The following is a 17,775-nucleotide window of genomic DNA, read 5'->3' on the forward strand; positions in this document are numbered from 1 at the left end:
AACGTCCCTCCGTCGTACTATATGCCTCGGAAATTTGGGGGTCAGCAGCCCCTACCAACATCAAGCGCGTGTGCTCTGCCGAATACTGGCTTCTTCATTGGATCACACAAAAACATCGTCGTCCACCCCAGCAAAGGACAACTGCGATGGCGACGTCACTTCATTTTGCCCGACTTCCAGATCTTGTATTTAAAAAACGCCTTGTTCTCACTGTCGAGATGACAACCGGAATGGTCTCGGAGCCAAGCATCTGGGAACTGTGTGGCTGGAGGATCCCTCTTCCCAGACTGAGGTCAGCTCCCACACTCACAGCTCACTATAACAGACTAGTGCTCAGTGACCGCTTTCTCCTTAGGGAGATGCTCCCCACAATCCTTTCAATTGATGGCGACCTCTTTAGGTTTGTGAAGGATCGGAGTTACCGAAGACAGATCCTTAAGAGCCTGACCTTGGCCAGGCAAAGTGCACATTGATATGGGCAGCATAATAATGCCCAATGTATTGTAAATAATGTTCAAAGCACGATGTCTTTATGAATGTGTTGTAAATAAAGTCAAGAATATCTTTATTAATATAACAATGTAAATATGAATATCTTTATTATTTCATTGTAAATACTGTCAAAAGCATATATCCTGTAAATAATCTGACACTGATTCTATTTTATTGTTGGCTCTGGGGGATGAGCCCGAACTTTGATGTGGGCCCCACCTCCCCAAGGCTATTGTCCATAGCCAATGTAAAATCCTGGCATTGCTGCTGTGAAGGGTCTATTGTATATACCACGTTTGTATACAATAAAGATTATATATATATATATATAGATATTGTGACTCAGATGGAAATTGTTGCGGGCAATTCATGTATGCATGTATTCCCTCATCAATATAGTGGATAATCCTAGCACAAATGATAATTTTTCCACTGATTCCAATATAGGAAGTGTGCCAATTTTAAATTAAAACTTGGTGCATTACTAGATGAAATTGATTTAGTGGAGAAATGGGTGGATGTCCTAAAGACAAATAAAAAATTGGGGACTTGTAAAGGGCTCAAGTAACCAGATAAGTGAGGGATTTCTGATTCAGTCCTCAAAACAGAATAATCAAATGATGAGAAAATAAAAATGAAATCAGGGTGTGCTAAAAAAAACAAATGAATGTGAATGAATGTGATTGACATGATGAAAATTTATGCAGATAAACAGAGCAGGAAAGCAGACAGGCATGTATTAGAATGCACAAACTGAATAAGATGAGTATAAAAATGAGAGATAAGAAAGAAAAGATTAGTTATACTATTTAACTGTGAAGCATACTAATTCAAGAAAAGTATTTCCAATAAATGAGAAATGTCAGGATATTGCTGATTCATATGAGAAAGCAAAAATGAGCATGCTGAAAGTGATGAAATTTATGGACACAACTGAAGTGGTCAAGTATATATAAATGTATAGTGGGAGGAATTTTTTTTTCAGAGAATGAGTTGAACTTGTGGATAGTCACTTACACAGTATTAACCTCACCATGGGCAATGCACATTTTCAAAAAGTAGACTTTGGACACTCCTTTCCAGCATGAAATGAAATAATAAAGGATTTGTCTTCATATGTAAAATACTAAAATTGAAGTCAATAAATTATATTTGTCCATTACAGGATAGCTTCAGTAAAATCACTGATAACCTTAAACATACAGCTAAAGATAAACAAATACATTTTTTTAAGTTAATATTTTACATGTCAGCATTTTTTAGCATTAGTAGAGACCCAAAAAAAAAAAAAAAAAAAACAACTTCCCATTTCACCCATCCATTCACTCCATAAGTCTGTCCAGTTCTTGAATTTATTTAAGTTATCAACTTCCACAACGACCGATGGAAGTTTGTTCCAGCAATCAACCACCCACTGGATAAAGGCAAATTTTTTCAACTGTCTTTCCTCAATTTAAATTTATGCCTCTGAGCAAGATGAAGAATCCCATCAGCATTATGTCTGCTCAACCCATTCAAGGCCTTATACACCTCAATCAGATCACCCTCGCAGGTGCTTAGTCTCCATATGCTGCAATGTGCAGAACTTAAGCTTTTCTCGGTAAGAACAACCGTATGACCAATCTCAATGTCCTTCTCTGTACTTGTTGTAGATGTAGAATTGTTATTCCAGCAGCTCTACATCATTCCTAAAATGAGGCCTCCAGACAGTATGCAGTATTCAAGGTGTGGCTTGACCACTGCCTTAATAATAATCACCTCCTTATCCCTGCTAGAAAAATTTCTGTATATCATTGACAAAACCCGCATGAGCTGCACAGGCAGCCTGTCTGCACTGCTCAGAAAACTTCATATCTGACTGCACAATTACCCCAGGGTCCTTTTAATTATCCACTACTCTGAGTGTAGTACCATACAGTTGGTAGGTTACTCTGGGGTTACTGCTTCCCATATGTATGCAGTACTTTGCATTTGTCGATGTTAAACTTCAGTTGCCACCTCTCAGCCCATCTGCCTAACTTTTCTAGCGCCTGTTGCAGCAGTATGTTGTCATTGCTGTCATTAACAACCCTGTGAACCTTTGAATTGTTGGAAAACTTGGACATTAAGCCTGATATACCATCATCAATATCACTGATAAATATACAGAACAACAATCGGCCCAACACCGAACCCTGGGGGACTCCACTAATAACATTAGTCCATGAAGATCAGTGACCATTGATTACCACTCTCTGTCTTCTCCCACTCAACCATCCCTTTATCCATAGCAGCAACTTGTCCTAAATAACTCGTGTGAATGTAGAATGCAAAATACTCATTCAGTTTGTCAACTACCTGAGCAGGATCATCAACAGTTAAACCATCGATATCAAGTGGACCAATTTGATTCTTCCCCTTCCTTACAGAGTTTACATAAGTAAAGAAGTCTTCGCTGTTTTTCTTTGCCAAAGATTTCTGATGCCTACCTTCGCTTGCCTAACCTCCTTTTTTACAAAAGTTGAGAGGGTAGCAAATAACAGTGACAAAAGATGTATGCTGCTTCAATAAGACCTTGATAAATTATTTAGCTGGTCTAAGAAATGAAAGTTAAGCTAATGAGAGAGAGAGAGAGAGAGAGAGAGAGAGAGAGAGAGAGAGAGACGAGAGAGAGAGAGAGAGAGAGAGAGAGAGAGAGAGAGAGGTCTGCTTGAGTACTTGGTCAAGGTATTTCATACAAAATATTTGAAAGGCCTTGAGTAAATCAAATAATGGAGATATCTTTTTTCTCTCACAAGTAGAATAAATTAGAGGACATGTACATAGGTTAAATATACACATGAATGGCATGTGCTGCCATCACCATATAACACACTGTTTATATATATGGACAGAGCTTGACAATATAACATTAAGTAGACTTGTGTTCACACAAAGAATAAGCACGAGAGAGGTGGCTTAACCAAGTTCCAACGGGATGATCTTTGAAGCCGGATTAGCGGGGGAAAGTATCTTGAGGGACACTAACATTACTGTACAATGTTCCTCTACAGTTGAATCCTGTGTGTACTGAGTGGACCAACCAAAGAAGAACTAATCAAATCACAAAGGAGGTCAGGCAAGCAAAGGCAGATTATGAGAAGTCTCTGGCAAAGAATACAAAGAAAAACAGCAAACACTTTGATGCTTTTTTTGAAGTTTTTTAGCCATATTTAGCTGCTTTATTGACCATTTTTTACATCAAATTATTTTCTATAAGTAGCTTATAGAACTAGTCAGGATCGATAGTTTATTCTGAATTGAGACAGCGAGATTTGGAAGTTAATTAATACTTAAGTGTCCACAGATTTACTGTTCGTAACTTGCCGCCTTTGTTATACGATACGTTATATTCCACTAGATAGCGTTAGTATAGTATAGTATAATATCGTCAATTAATCAGTAAAATCTATTAAACTTGTTAAACTTTGTTGTAAATTAAATTGTACTTTTAACTAAATATATATAACGACTTAGATTTCAAACATAATTAATTAATACATAACTTGATACGGAAGTTATATAAAGGGAACTCGTAGATAATTAATACTTCATACTGAAAAATATATATACCGTTATAACTGTGTTGGGATACAAGCTTAGGGTTATAATTTTTCACTGAAATTGAAATTTTATTGAAATTAAATCGAAATCATGCTTCAGACCAGAACAGCAAAGCAAAAGGGCTCAAGCTAATGGGAGTGCTGTGGCTCAGAGGAAAACTGAGGGAGGCAGTTGCCCTCTGAATCACAGCCTTTTAAAATGCACTGCTTGCATGACGTTTGTGGAACAATCAGGTACCGGACATGATATTGCCATGGGGGATGTCTTTGTGTGTGCACGATGCATGGAGTGTAACAAAATCAGGCAACAACTCAGCGTTGTTATGGGCCTGTATGAGAGCTTGAAGGATAGGGTGGATGCCCTCGAAGGAACTAAATTGAGGGCCCATCAAGCTCTCAGCTGCCCACATCAACGCCAGAGCTTGCACTTGTTCATACAACACAGCGGCAACCCCCAAGGCAGAATGCACTGGTCCCACAGGATCTAGTAGTTGTTGGTGTCTCTATTGGTAAGGAAACGGGGTACATGCTTTGTAAAAAGGATAGGTGGAAAAGGACCAGGGTATGTCTGCCAGGGGCAAAGGTTGATGACGTTGTAGAGCGGATATCATCTTTTAAGGACACAAAAGGTGATATAGTTGTACACGTCGGCACTAATGATATCAAGAGTAGGAGACCGGCAGAATTACTTAACAAGTACAGGTCACCGTTGAAAAAAAGCCGTGAATTAGGGTTGAATTTGAAAGTGTCTGCAATTCTGCCCAGACACGATAGGAGGGAGTATATGATGAGAGCCTTGTCGATCAATTCGGACCTGAAAAGATTGTGCAAGGCTCAAGGGGTAGAATTTTTTTCAGCCTGGACTATACTTGTTAACAGGAGAGACTGCTTCTACAGGGATGGGATACACTTAAATAGAAAGATTGCAAGAATATTTGCTGATGCTATCGAGGCAGTGTTAGGTGGGTTGGAAAACTGCTAGCTTGGGGAGATACAAAGACTAATAGAGTAACAGTAGCCACTGGCAGAGGTGAAAGTGATTTTTGCACTGCTTCTATTGGAATGAGCAGAAGCCTGAAAAACAAGATGCGGGATATTTCAGAGACTGCTGGGAGTCATTAAGGTACAAGTAAACACATGGGTTATGTTAGGGTAGCTAAGAACAGAAACAGGTGCATGTATACTTGCGTGTACACCAATGCGTTTGGTAATTAAATTTGATGAATTTGAGGTATTGCTCAAAGCATCAAAGGCAGATATTGTTGGGATATCAGAGACGTGGTGTCACACAGATATAAGGAATGCAGAAATGGAATTTGCGGAGTACAACGCCTACAGAAAGGATAGACAGTATAGGAAGGGAGGAGGAGTTATGCTATTAGTTAAGAAATACATAAAAATCCAGGGAAGTGAAGCCAGTCAACATCGCTGGACAGTGCAGTGTCGAGTCAGTTTGGTGTGACATAAGCATTGGGAGATCAAAATTGAGAGTAGGAGTGTGCTATAGGCCTAATGACTCTGATGAGTGTAATAAGAAATTGTACAGGGAAATAGAGTGGGCCAGTAAATCAGAGAGTCTTATAATGGGGGATTTTAATTTCCCAGACATTGACTGGAATTTGTGGGTTGGTCACTCACACACTAGCAAGGCTTTTGTGGATTTATTGGATGATTGTTTTCTACATCAGCATTTACGGGAGGCAACTAGAGGGAGTAATACTCTTGATTTGATTATCAGTAGTGATTCTTCATGAATTAAAAACCTGCAGATAAAGGAACCACTAGGTGGCAGTGATCACAATGTGCTGAAGTGGGATTTACTCAAAGAGGTAACTACCATTAGGGGTAAAGGGAAGGGTTATTGCTTTCGTAAAGGCGACTACGATGATCTGAGGCAGTATTTAAATTCTATACAGTGGGACCAACTGAAGATGTTACCAACAGCAAATTCAAAATGGGAAGCATTCAATCTTATCTTGGAAGCTACTAGGCTTTACATACCAACTAAGAAATATTGTTCAAGGTTTAGGCCTAATGGATGTCAGATGAACTAATGAGACATATGACAGAGAAGAAAAATGCATGGGATACATATAAATTAACGCATGTCATGGAAGCCTATGATAGATACAAGTTGATCTGTAACCAAGTTACAAAGGAGGTTAGGCAGGCAAAGGCAGATAATGAGAAATCTTTGGCAAGAGATGCAAAGAAAAACAGCAAAGAGTTCTTTACTTATGTAAAATCTAGAAGGAAGGTGATGAATCAGATTGGTTCACTTGATATCGATGGGTCAACTGTTGATGATCCTGTTCAGGTAGCTAACAAACTAAATGAATATTTTGCATCGACATTCACACATGAGGAATTATTCGGCGAGGGGAATGCCAGAGGTGTATTCAATTATGGCAGTAAGCTAGAGAATCTTGTAATAACTGAGAGTAAAGTGGAGGAGAAATTGTTGAAGATAAACACAAGAAAGGCACCTGGGGTGGATGGGATCTATTCAGTTATATTAAAGGAGGCAGCAAAGGAAGTAAGCAAACCCTTAGCCATAATTATGAGAGCTTCCTTGGACTCAGTGGAGGTAACCACAGACTGGAGATGTGCGAATGTGACCCCAATTCACAAAGATGGATCAAAGGCCGACACAAGTAATTATAGACCTGTGAGTTTAACTTCTGTTCCAGGAAAATTAATGAAGACACTGGTTAAAGGAGCACTGCAGGATCATCTAGACAAGACCTCAGTTATAGCTCGGACACAGCATGGTTTTGTTAAGGGAAAGTCTTGCCTGACCAATTTGATTGGATACTATGATGCAGTCACAAAAGAACTGGATGCAGGGAATAATTTGATATTATATACTTGGATTTTTTTTTTTTTTTTTTCATGTGAACCCCAAACACGAGAGGTATTAGAACCTATAGTACTTAGTACCATGCTTGGGTTGGAGGTTGAGAAGACGAAAGAAGATATTTGTTGACATTCGACTTGAACTTCTGTAGATTGTAATTTTCAGGAAATGCGTATGAAGGAATGTTGTTCCAGAAAACGGCAGTTGAATGAATAAATGAGGAAGATGAAAAGTTGGTTCTGTGGGTTTGAAGTTGGACAGTAAATGGATGTTGGCTGGTGGCGGCACGTGTTCGGACTGTATTGAAAGAGAGAGCAGGAATTATAGAAGCCAATTCAGAAGAACAGTGCCCATGGAAGTATCTGTAGAAGAGACATGCAGCAGAAACAGTGAGTCTATGAGAAAGTGAGTGGAGAGACTCTGTTAGAGATGAATCATTAATTAACCTAACTGCCCTCTTCTGAATGGAATCAAGAAGCCTGAGAGAGGTTTTGGGGGCACCACCCCAATATTCCATGGCAGGGCGGATTTGCGATTTATACAGAGTGAGCAGCTGTTTGGAAGAAACGTAACGCAGAGAGCGAAAGAGAAAACCAAGTTTTTTAGATGCAGAGGAAGCAATATTTGTAATGTGCTTGTGCCAAGAGAGATTAGAAGTCAGGGTAATCCCCAAAAGAGATATATCATTTTGCCTAGAAATCAAGAGTCCATAAATCATTAGTCCATAAATGGGTAACATAAGCCAGAATATCACCAGTGGATCGACACTGACGGAATCCATACTGACGATCATTGATCAGACGGAAGGTTTCTAGGTAGTTTAAGAGTTGGCGGTTAATTGATTTCTCCATTACTTTAGAAAGAGTCGAGGTAATTGCAATGGGACGATAATTGGATGGGAGGGATTTGTCACCCTTTTAAGGAACTGGCTGGATATGAGCAAATTTCCAAGCAGAAGGAAAAACACCTTTGGAATAAGATAAGAAAGTGATAAAAGGCAGCAGAGAATAGGAATAAGTTCAGGAGCACAGGTTTTGAGAACAAGTGGAGAAATACCATCATGGAGCTTTCTTAGCATCAAGATTCATCAAAATCCTTCTGATATCCTTTTGACGGAAGACCACAGGAGGCATTGAATGGAGCGTGTTAGGAATGGTGGGAGGTGTTTTACCAAGATCATTAATACATGAGCTGGAAGAAAAATGGGATGCTAGCAGGTCAGCTTTATCCTTGGCTGAAGTGACAACAGAACCATCTGGTTTGGACAGAGGTGGGAGCAGAGATGGGCAAAAGTTGCGGCCAATAGCTTTCGCAAGAGACAGAATGCTCGGCTACCATTAGGGCAAGAAGCAAGTTTTCTACTCTTAGCCTGTTCAAACTCTAGTTTCGACAGATTAATAACTGCTTTACAATTGTTGCGAGCTTTGGTGTAGGCAGAAAATGAAACTGAAGAATTAGAAACAAGCCAATTGCGATATGCAACATTCTTCTCTTGGACAGCCTTAGAACATTTATTGGAAAACCAAGGTTTAGATAAAGGACAAGATTTTAAAGTGGAGTGTGGGATAAAGGATTCCATTCCTGCAAGAATAATTTCACTGACACGATCTGAGCAAACGTTGACATCAGAAGTTTTGAAACAGTAATCCGACCAAGGAAAAGAAGAAAAGAAGTCTCGCAGGTCATCCCATTTTGCATTCTTGTAATGCCAAACAACACAAGGTTGGTAATAGCCATGAGATAAAGGTTCCATTGGAGAAGAGACAATCACCAAGTTGTGATCTGAAGTGCCTAAAGGACCTCTCACTTCGACCGTGTACTTAGAAGGGTTGTTTGTGAGAAAAAGATCAAGCGTATTGGCTGTATGATTAGGATTGTCCGGTATTCTTGTAGGTAAATGAACAATCTGTGCTAGGTCATTAGTAATTGCAAAAGCCTCAGCATCTTGACCTGCTGGGTCGATGTGACTAGAAAACGGAAGCTAGCTGGAGTTGTGAACATTAAAATCACCAAGGAAAATTACCTCACTGTTAGGAAAGTTGAACTGGAGGTCAAGTTGCAAAGAGAGGAAGTCAAAGAGCTCCAAGTGATTAGTGGAGTTGGGAGAACGGTAGAGACAACAGATGAATTTGACACAATGAGGTAGAGAGATTTTAAGACAGAGAAGATCAAAGAGAGGAGATTCCAAATTGCCAAGTCTCTGACAGGGAATATCAGAACGGACATATGCACAAGTACCACCTTTGAGGCGAAAGGAATCATACAGCGAATAATTTGGACAGCTGAGATGAGCAATAGTTGAATCAATCGATAACTGAGATTCTGTCAGAAAACGTACATGGGGTTTGGAAGACTGCAAGTGGAAATGGACATCGTTGAGATTAGAATTGAGACCACTTATATTTGTGAAATGAATTAGGAAGTTCTTGGGAGGTTTAGATCTTTTTGCAGATAAGCTTGCTCTATTAGTTTGACAATTCATAGTGTATTCAATAGTAAGAAAGAGTGGGTGGGACATGCTGTATGAAGTAATGAAATTTTTGGATATGGCATACATGTGGTAAGAATATACCCAGATCCTTGACATAACGTGGCCTCGACAATGCTCCCCGCATACACACTACTCGGACTCCCTCCAGTCACTATCTGGCAGAGTAGAGGTAGCAAGATTATACATTAGCTGATCCGGAAGCCTCCTAGAGAGTTACCAATAGGTTTGGTCCGGTGTACTAACTATCGGCCGGCCTGCAAACACCATTTTAGAGCTGTACCCTCAAAACGCAAGGAATATTGGATCTCGCCACGACATTCATCATAACCTCAAAAGTCATCAATCTTACTGCATGATGGAAGAGATAGGGAAGGGTTGGCCGGAACTTAGCTCTAGAGACTAAACATGGGTTCCACCACTTCAAGCCTCCAATAAGCAAAGTGGTGGTATTTCACCGGTTGATGAGAGTCATCTACTACCTAGGGTGGTAGATGACTCTTAGAAAGGCTTTTGATACTGTTGATACTGTTTTGATGACTCTTAGAAAGGCTTTTGATACTGTTGCACATGGAAGACTGCTGCACAAATTAGAGCAGTGTGGCATTGGAGGCAAATTGCTGCTAAGGTAAAGGGGTGGTTGAGGGGGAGAAGACAGAGAGTGGTAATCAATGGACACTGCTCATCGTGGACTAATGTTATTAGTGGAGTCCCGCAGGGTTCAGTGTTGGGTCCATTATTGTTTTCGGTATTTATAAATGATATTGATGATGGTATATCAAGCTTAATGTCCAAGTTTGCAGACAATACAAAGGTTGGCAGGGTTGTCAAGGACACTACTGACACTATGCTGCTGCAACAGGATCTGGAAAGGTTGAGCAGATGGGCTGAGAGGTGGCAACTGAAGTTTAACATTGACAAATGTAAAGTACAACATATGGGAAACAGCAATCCCAGAGCAACGTATCAACTCTGTGGTACTACACTGACAGTGGTAGAGAATGAAAGGGACCTCGAGGTGGTTGTGCAGGCAGATATGAAGTTCTCTGAGCAGTGCAGGCGGGCTACAAGAGTAGCCCATGGTGTCTTGTCAATGATATACAGGAATTTTTCTAGCAGGGATAAGGAGGTGATTCCCTTGTATAAGGCAATGGTCAGGCCACACCTTGAGTACTGTATACAGGTCTGGAGGCCACATTTCAAGAAGGATGTAGAGCTGCTGGAACGCGTACAGAGAAGGGCAACAAGATTAGTGAATGGAACAAAGGGGTACTCTTACGAAGAAAGGCTTAAGCTTTGCAAATTACAGTATCTGGAGACTAGGCACCAGTGAGGTGATCTGATAGAGGTGTATAAAGCCTTGAATGGTTTGAGCATGCTCAATGCTGATGGGATTCTTCCTCTTCCTCAGAATAATCACCTGAGAGGTCATAAATTCAAATTGAGGAAAGACAGATGTAGGATAGACGTGCGGAAATTTGCCTTTAGCCAGCGGGTAGTTGGTTGGTGGAACAGACTTTCATCCCTTGTCGTGGAAGTTGATAGCATAAATAAATTTAAGCCTGAGCTGGACAGGTATTTCGAACGAACGAAGGGGTGAAGTGGAAGTGGGTTTTTTTTTTTTTTTTTTTTTTAGCTGATGCTGCATAAGCTTGCTTTCTTGCATCATATGCTAATGCTAATATTAACAATAGAAAGAAGGCATTGAATCACACTGGGAAACTTTGAGGTCTATGGGTTAACTATTAATGATCCTGCTCAGAGTGCAGACAAACTGAATAGGTAGTTTGCACCTAAATTCACACATGAGGCATTCTTTAGGGAAGGGGAGACCAGAAATTTATCAAACTCTGATGAGGAGCTAAATGACTTTTTGATAACTGAAAGGAAAGTGGAGGAGAAATTATTGAAGATGGATATAAAAAAGACACCTGCAGTGGATGGAATCTATCCAATTATTATAGGGAAGGCAGCAAAGGAAGTAAGCAAATCCTCAGTCATAATTATGACAGCATCCTTGAATTCAGGGAATGTCTCTATGGATAAAGGGGGGATCAATTGATCTGTGAAACTAACAGACCTGTTAGTTTAACATCTGTTCCAGAGGAAAATAATGGAATCATTAGCATTAGCATTAGTAGAGGCATATGATGCAAGAAAGCAAGTTTATTCAGCATCAGCCAAAAAAAAAAAAAAAAAAAAACACAACCACTACTCCCATTTCACCCCTCCGTTCGTTCGAAATACCTGTCCAGCTGAGCCTTAAATTTGTTTAGGCTATCAACTTCAACAACAAGTGATGGAAGTCTATTCCACAAACCAACTGCCCGCTGGCTAAAGGCAAATTTCCGCACATCTATCCGACATCCGTCCTTCCTCAATTTGAATTTATGCCCTCTCAGGTGATTATTCTGAGCAAAAGAAAGAATCCCATCGGCATTGAGCATGCTCAAGCCATTCAAAGCCTTATACACCTCTATCAGATCACCTCGCCAATGCCTAGTCTCCAGACTCTGTAATTTGCAAAACTTAAGCCTTTCTTCGTAAGAGCAAACTTGGACATTAAGCTTGATATACCATCATCAATATCATTTATAAATACAGAAAACAACAATGGACCCAACACTGAACCCTGTGGAACTCCACTAATAACATTAGTCCACGTTGAGCAGTGTCCATTGATTACCACTCTCTGTCTTCTGCCACTCAACCATCCCTTTATCCATAGCAGCAATTTGCCTCCAATGCCACACTGCTCCAATTTGTGCAGCAGTCTTCCATGCGCAACAGTATCAAAAGCCTTTCTAAGATCCAAATATATAATATCAAAGTTATTCCCTGCATCCAGTTCTTTTGTGACTACATCATAGTATCCAATCAAATTGGTCAGACAAGACCTGCCCTTAACAAAACCATGCTGTGTCTGAGCTATAACTGAATTCTTGTCTAGATGATCCTGCAGTGCTTCTTTAACCAGTGCCTCCATTAATTTTCCTGGAACCGAAGTTAAACTAACAGGTCTATAATTACTTGTGTCAGCCTTTGAGCCTCCTTTGTGAATTGGGGTTACATTTGCACATCTCCAGTCTATGGGTACCTCCCCTGAGTCCAAAGAAGCTCTCATAATTATGGCTAGGGGTTTGAATCACTGGTTAAAGAAGTAATGCAGGACCATCTGCCACAGGCATGCAATCATAGCAGGTATTTGTTGAGAGGCTGTCTTGTCTAACCAATCTGATAAGTTACTATGATGCAGTGACCAAGGAACTGGATGCAAAAAATAATTTTGATATCATATACTTCGATTTCAGGAAAGCATTTTGATATTGTTTAACATAAAAGACTGCTGTATAACTAGAGCTATGTGGTATTAAGAGCAAGTTACTGGTATGGACAAAAGGAAAATTAAGTGGAAGACAGAGTAGTTATCAATGGCCACCACAATTCATGGACTAATGTTATTAGCAGAGTCCCCCAGTTCAGTAATGGGCCCATTGTTGTTTTCAATATTTATCAATGATTTGATTAAGGTATATCAGGCATAATGTCTAAATTTGAAGATGATAAAAATGTTGGCAGGGTGGTTAATGACCGTCATCAGGGTGAGCTATTACAACAAGATATAGGAAAGCTGGGTCAATGGGCCAAGAATTGGCAGTTGAAGTTTAAAATTGACTAATGAAAGGAACTGCAAATGGGTAACAGTAACCACCAGAGTAACTTACCAACTGTAATGGAAATTTATTTTCCATTACCCTGAGTGTAGTACACTCAGGGTAATGAAAAAGGAAAAAGTCCTGGGGTAATTGTACAGTCAGACATGCTGCCAGGCCAACTCATGGGGTTTTGTCAATGATATACAGAACTTTGCTAGCATTGATAAGGAGAAACTTTGCTAGCATTGATAAGGAGGCGATTAACCCTTTGTATAAGGTCACTGTTTGGCCACATCTCAAATATTGTGTACAGGTCTGCAGGCCTCACTTTAGGAAGAATGTAGCTCTGTTGGAAAGGGTGAAGATAAGGGCAACCAGACTGGTGAAGGGAACAAAAGGGTGCTCTTACCTAGAAAGACTTCAGTTCTGCAAACTGTAACGTCTCGAGACTAGGCACCTGTGAGGAGATCTGACTGAGGTTTTTAGCTCAATTAAGCTAAATGTTAATGGCATTCTTCCACTTGCTGAGACTACATACATGGGGGGGCAAGAATTCAAGTTGAGGAAGGATGGTTGCAAATCTCCATTCTGATCAATGACCTCCAGTATGGATTCCATAAGTGTCGATCCACTAGTGATATGCTGGCGTATGTTACCCATTTATGAACGAATTCAATGGAAAAGCCTGGTGAAAGTCAAGCAATTGCTCTTCACATTTCAAAGGATTTTGATCATGTTTGGCAGAAAAATCTTCTATATAAGCTTCCATCCATATGGTTTGTCAACTGTTTTTTGAAATTGGGTATCCAGTTTTCTCTCTGACCACTCACTGTGGGAGACAGTGGATGACTCTGTCTTCTAACTTTTCAACTAATGCAGGTGTTTTCCAAGGTTCAGGTCTTTCTCCTGCTCTTTTCCTCTTATATATTAGACCTTCTTACATTGACTGGAAATCCTATCCACAGTTTTCCTGATAACAGCACACTGCATTCCACCCTCCAGTTTGAGAAACCTTTCCCCACACAAACACTTCAACTTCTCAAATTGAGAAGTTGAAGAATATCCACTACCAATTCCTTAAATGCTGATCTTCAGGTAATTCTCCAGTGAGGCAAATATAACTTAGTATATTTCAATCCTTCGGAAACTCAGTCCTTTTTTATATCTCACAAAAAAAAAAAACATTCGTTTGCTCCTATGCTCATCTTCAAGGACACTCAGATTTCTAGACAAGATCACATATCACTATTAGGAATTACTCTGACTTCTAATCTCTCTTGGCATAAGCACATCACAAATTTATCTTCTTCTGAATTTAAAAAACTTGGATTTCTCTTTCGCTCTCAGTATTACTTTTCTTCCAAATAGCTGTTCACTCTGTTTTTTTTTTTTTTTTGTCCTTGCCTTTTTTCAATTATGTACATATGGAGTCAGCATTTTTATTGTTTCGGCATGAAATTTTTATGGCTGGATGCCCTTCCTGACGTCAACCCTCACCCTTCGTCCGGGCTGGGGATATGCGGTGGTCATTCCCTGACCTTCCGCATCCTCCGTATTTGGTGGTCACGGGCTCGAACCCCGGTCTAATCAAGAAGCATGTGCTACGCGCTACTGCTCCTGCCCACCTGGCTACGGAGGCACCTAGCTGTTCACGCTGTACAAATCACAAATTTGCCCTACCATGAAATATCGTTCCCACATCTGGGAAATGCCCCCAAAACCTCTCTCAGGCTTCTAAATTCCATTCAAAAGAGAGCAGTTAGGTTAATTAATGACCCTCCTCTTACAAAGTCTCTCCACTCTCAGTCTCATAGATGTTCTGTTTCTGCTGCATGCCTTTTCTATAGATACTTCCATGGAGACTGTCCTGAATTGGCATCTATAATTCCTGCTCTCTCTTCCAAACCAGTCCCAACACATGCTGTAACCAATCAGCATCCTTTTACTGTCCAACTTCAAACTCATAGAACCAACTTTTCTTCTTCCTCATTTATTCCTTCAATTTCAGTTTTCTGGAACACACTCTGTCCATATGTATTTCCTGAAAATTATAATCTACAGAAATTCATGTCTAATATCAACAAGTATCTTCTTTCAGCAACTCAACGTTCAACCCATGCATGGTACTAAGTTCTATAGGTTCTAATAACTCTCGTGCTTGGGGTTTTTCATAAAAATGTATACACTGCATACTTTTCTATACCTCAACCTTATGTGTTTAATTAAAATTTGAGTTTTAATAAGTTTATTATTATTATATTTTTTTTACATATTTCAAAAAACCGCCATATTAAATTCATTAAATTTTTATATCAAGTGAGAATACTTTTATAATTAATTTTACTTCCAAGTTCCTATTATAAAAGTAATGGCATACCAAAATTCTGTCAAAAGCAGATGGGCTGCCACCACGCTGTACATGACCTAACACAGTTACACGAGTATCCTGCTTTAAGTTTTCCACTATAACCTGAAAAAATAAAAATATTAAAGTACACATGAAAAAAAGGACATTTTAGTAAAATGAATTTGTTTCACTGTAACAATCTTGTTAGTTACACAGGGTGGTCATAATTAAACTGAGTCATTTTGAAGACCTGTAGAAGGAAAACTCCAAATTACACAGAGTTCAATTTTAACTCTATGCAAAAGAAGAAAAAAAAATTATACAGTCGAATCTCGTTAATGCAAAGTTTAAGGGATCTAAATTTTCAAATTCTGTAATAACAAGGTTTGTACTAATGAGGTCACCCAAAAGTGTCAAAATTTTACTGTTTCCCCCTACTTTGGTACATACTACTGTATATATTTAAGAATAATAATAATAAATATTAATATCAAAAATAAATGGACAAATAATTTAAATTAATAAAATTAAATAATAAAAATAAAAAATAATAAAAACAAAAAGCCTTGTCTAACAATACAGTAATAGGAATAACATATTTTTTAAAGATTTTATTTTATTTGTAAGATAAACTAAAAGAAAAGCAATTAAACAGAAATGAAAATATTGTACAGTATATAAATTTGATATATGCAATATTTTAGTATTTAGTATCACAGTAAAAAGAATTACAATCTCAATATAAAAGGAGACGTACAAACCATTAACTTTTTTAATAAATTAATCTAATTTAAAGAAAGAATCAAATGTTGTTTGCATAGTTTTTGTCCTGTATGCATTTTTAACTACAGCACAGACATTATCAAATGAAACAGTTGTTTTTTTATTTACAGTATTCTCTATTATGCTCAATGCATTTTGGGCATATTTTTAGATGGAAGCATGTGTGCTTCTTCACTTCTGCCATCGCTGGTAACAAAAATGTTATCGTTCTGCTTGGTGCTCAGCAGCTCTTCTGGTGTTGGCATTGATGTGGTAGCAACTTCATCATCCACCTTCACAAACTCTTCAAATTTTCCAGCAAAATCCTTATGCTCCTTCAAATTCCCCCACATCCTCAATATTGCTTTCATTCGTCTGCTGGACCATGTTTTTCAATGATATTCTCTCCAAAGCCACTCTTTCTGATTACTACATTGGTTACTTTGATAATTACACTTGATGCAATACTGTCCCAAGCAATAACAAGATTACAGATAACATTCAAGACATTCCAATTTAGCTGCAAATTGTTCCCTCCTTCTATGTTGTGGATCAAGCATCTTATCAGGTGGGCTCTATATGCTCTCTTGATGTTATAAATAATGCCTTGATCCATTGGCTGCATAAAACTGGAGGTAAAAACAAAAGCCTTATATTTGTCAACTACACTGTCTTGGCAGAATGTGCTGTACAACTATCTAAAATAATCAAAATGTTCCTTTTTTCTGAAGCCATTCTTCTGTCCACTTTTGATAACCAAGAACAAAAAATTTTGACTATAAGCCAAGCACTTCTCTATTGGCCTCATAATCACAGGGAAATTGGTTAACTTCTTTAAACTATCTTGGCTTGGAAAAATTACCAATCGCAAGTGGACATAGTTTGTAATGCCATCTGAATTGCAGCATAACAGAACAGTGAGTCTTTGTTTATTTAATTTTCCACCATGACAAGACTCTCCTTGAACAGCAAATGTTTTTGTTTGGCAGAAAATTATAAAATACTATCTCGTCAAGATTAAAAACATCCTTTGCCTCATATTTTTCAAGAATGGACAGTACAGAACACAAGTCTGTAGTTTAGTTTAGTTTATGTATAACTGTCTGGTAGCACCCAGACTGATGTCCATCTCCACCTATATTCATGTATCCAAGTGGAACATCCAAAAAAAAAAATATATATATATATATATATTTTTTTTTTTTTCTTTTGAACGCTACTTTTAAGCCAATGTTCTATATTTGTTTCAAACAATATTGTGCTTATGCGCCGTTAATGCTATTGTAGGATGAACAATTAAACATTATACCGTCGGACTTTGGGTCTCAATCCCAGTTTGCAGCTAATAATAATCCAAAATTTAAAACTAAAGTTAACCAAAAACTAACAATTATTAATAAAATTTATTTGATTTACTTGAATTATTTGGACAACTTAGGACAACCATAACTTAACATGAGTACTTACAAAGCAAAACTGTTATTGAGACCACAGAAATGGGTATGCCCATGGCATTCATTTAGTATGGCTATCTACCTGCTCAAAGCCCCCGAGGAAGAAGCAGAGAGACAGCCATGTGAAAGAAAGTCACC

The 17,775-nt window shown here is 38.7% G+C and overlaps 1 protein-coding gene across 4 annotated transcripts in view; it reads right to left on the reverse strand.

Moving 5' to 3' along the window:
* The window catches only part of LOC150085475 (ATP-dependent 6-phosphofructokinase-like), a 499,449-nt gene that overhangs the window by 267,090 nt on the left and 214,584 nt on the right, over window positions 1–17,775 (reverse strand). For all 4 annotated transcript variants that reach the window (XM_090374056.1, XM_090374057.1, XM_090374058.1 and 1 more), the window contains one exon: window positions 15,452–15,544. In XM_090374056.1, coding sequence (XP_090230182.1) covers window positions 15,452–15,544 — 93 coding nt within the window. The remainder of the gene's footprint in view (window positions 1–15,451; window positions 15,545–17,775) is intronic.

This window comes from Mastigoproctus giganteus, chromosome 5, assembly GCF_048544385.1.
Source record: "Mastigoproctus giganteus isolate SK-2022 chromosome 5, ASM4854438v1, whole genome shotgun sequence".
In the NCBI taxonomy this organism is placed as follows: Eukaryota; Metazoa; Arthropoda; class Arachnida; order Uropygi; family Thelyphonidae; genus Mastigoproctus; species Mastigoproctus giganteus.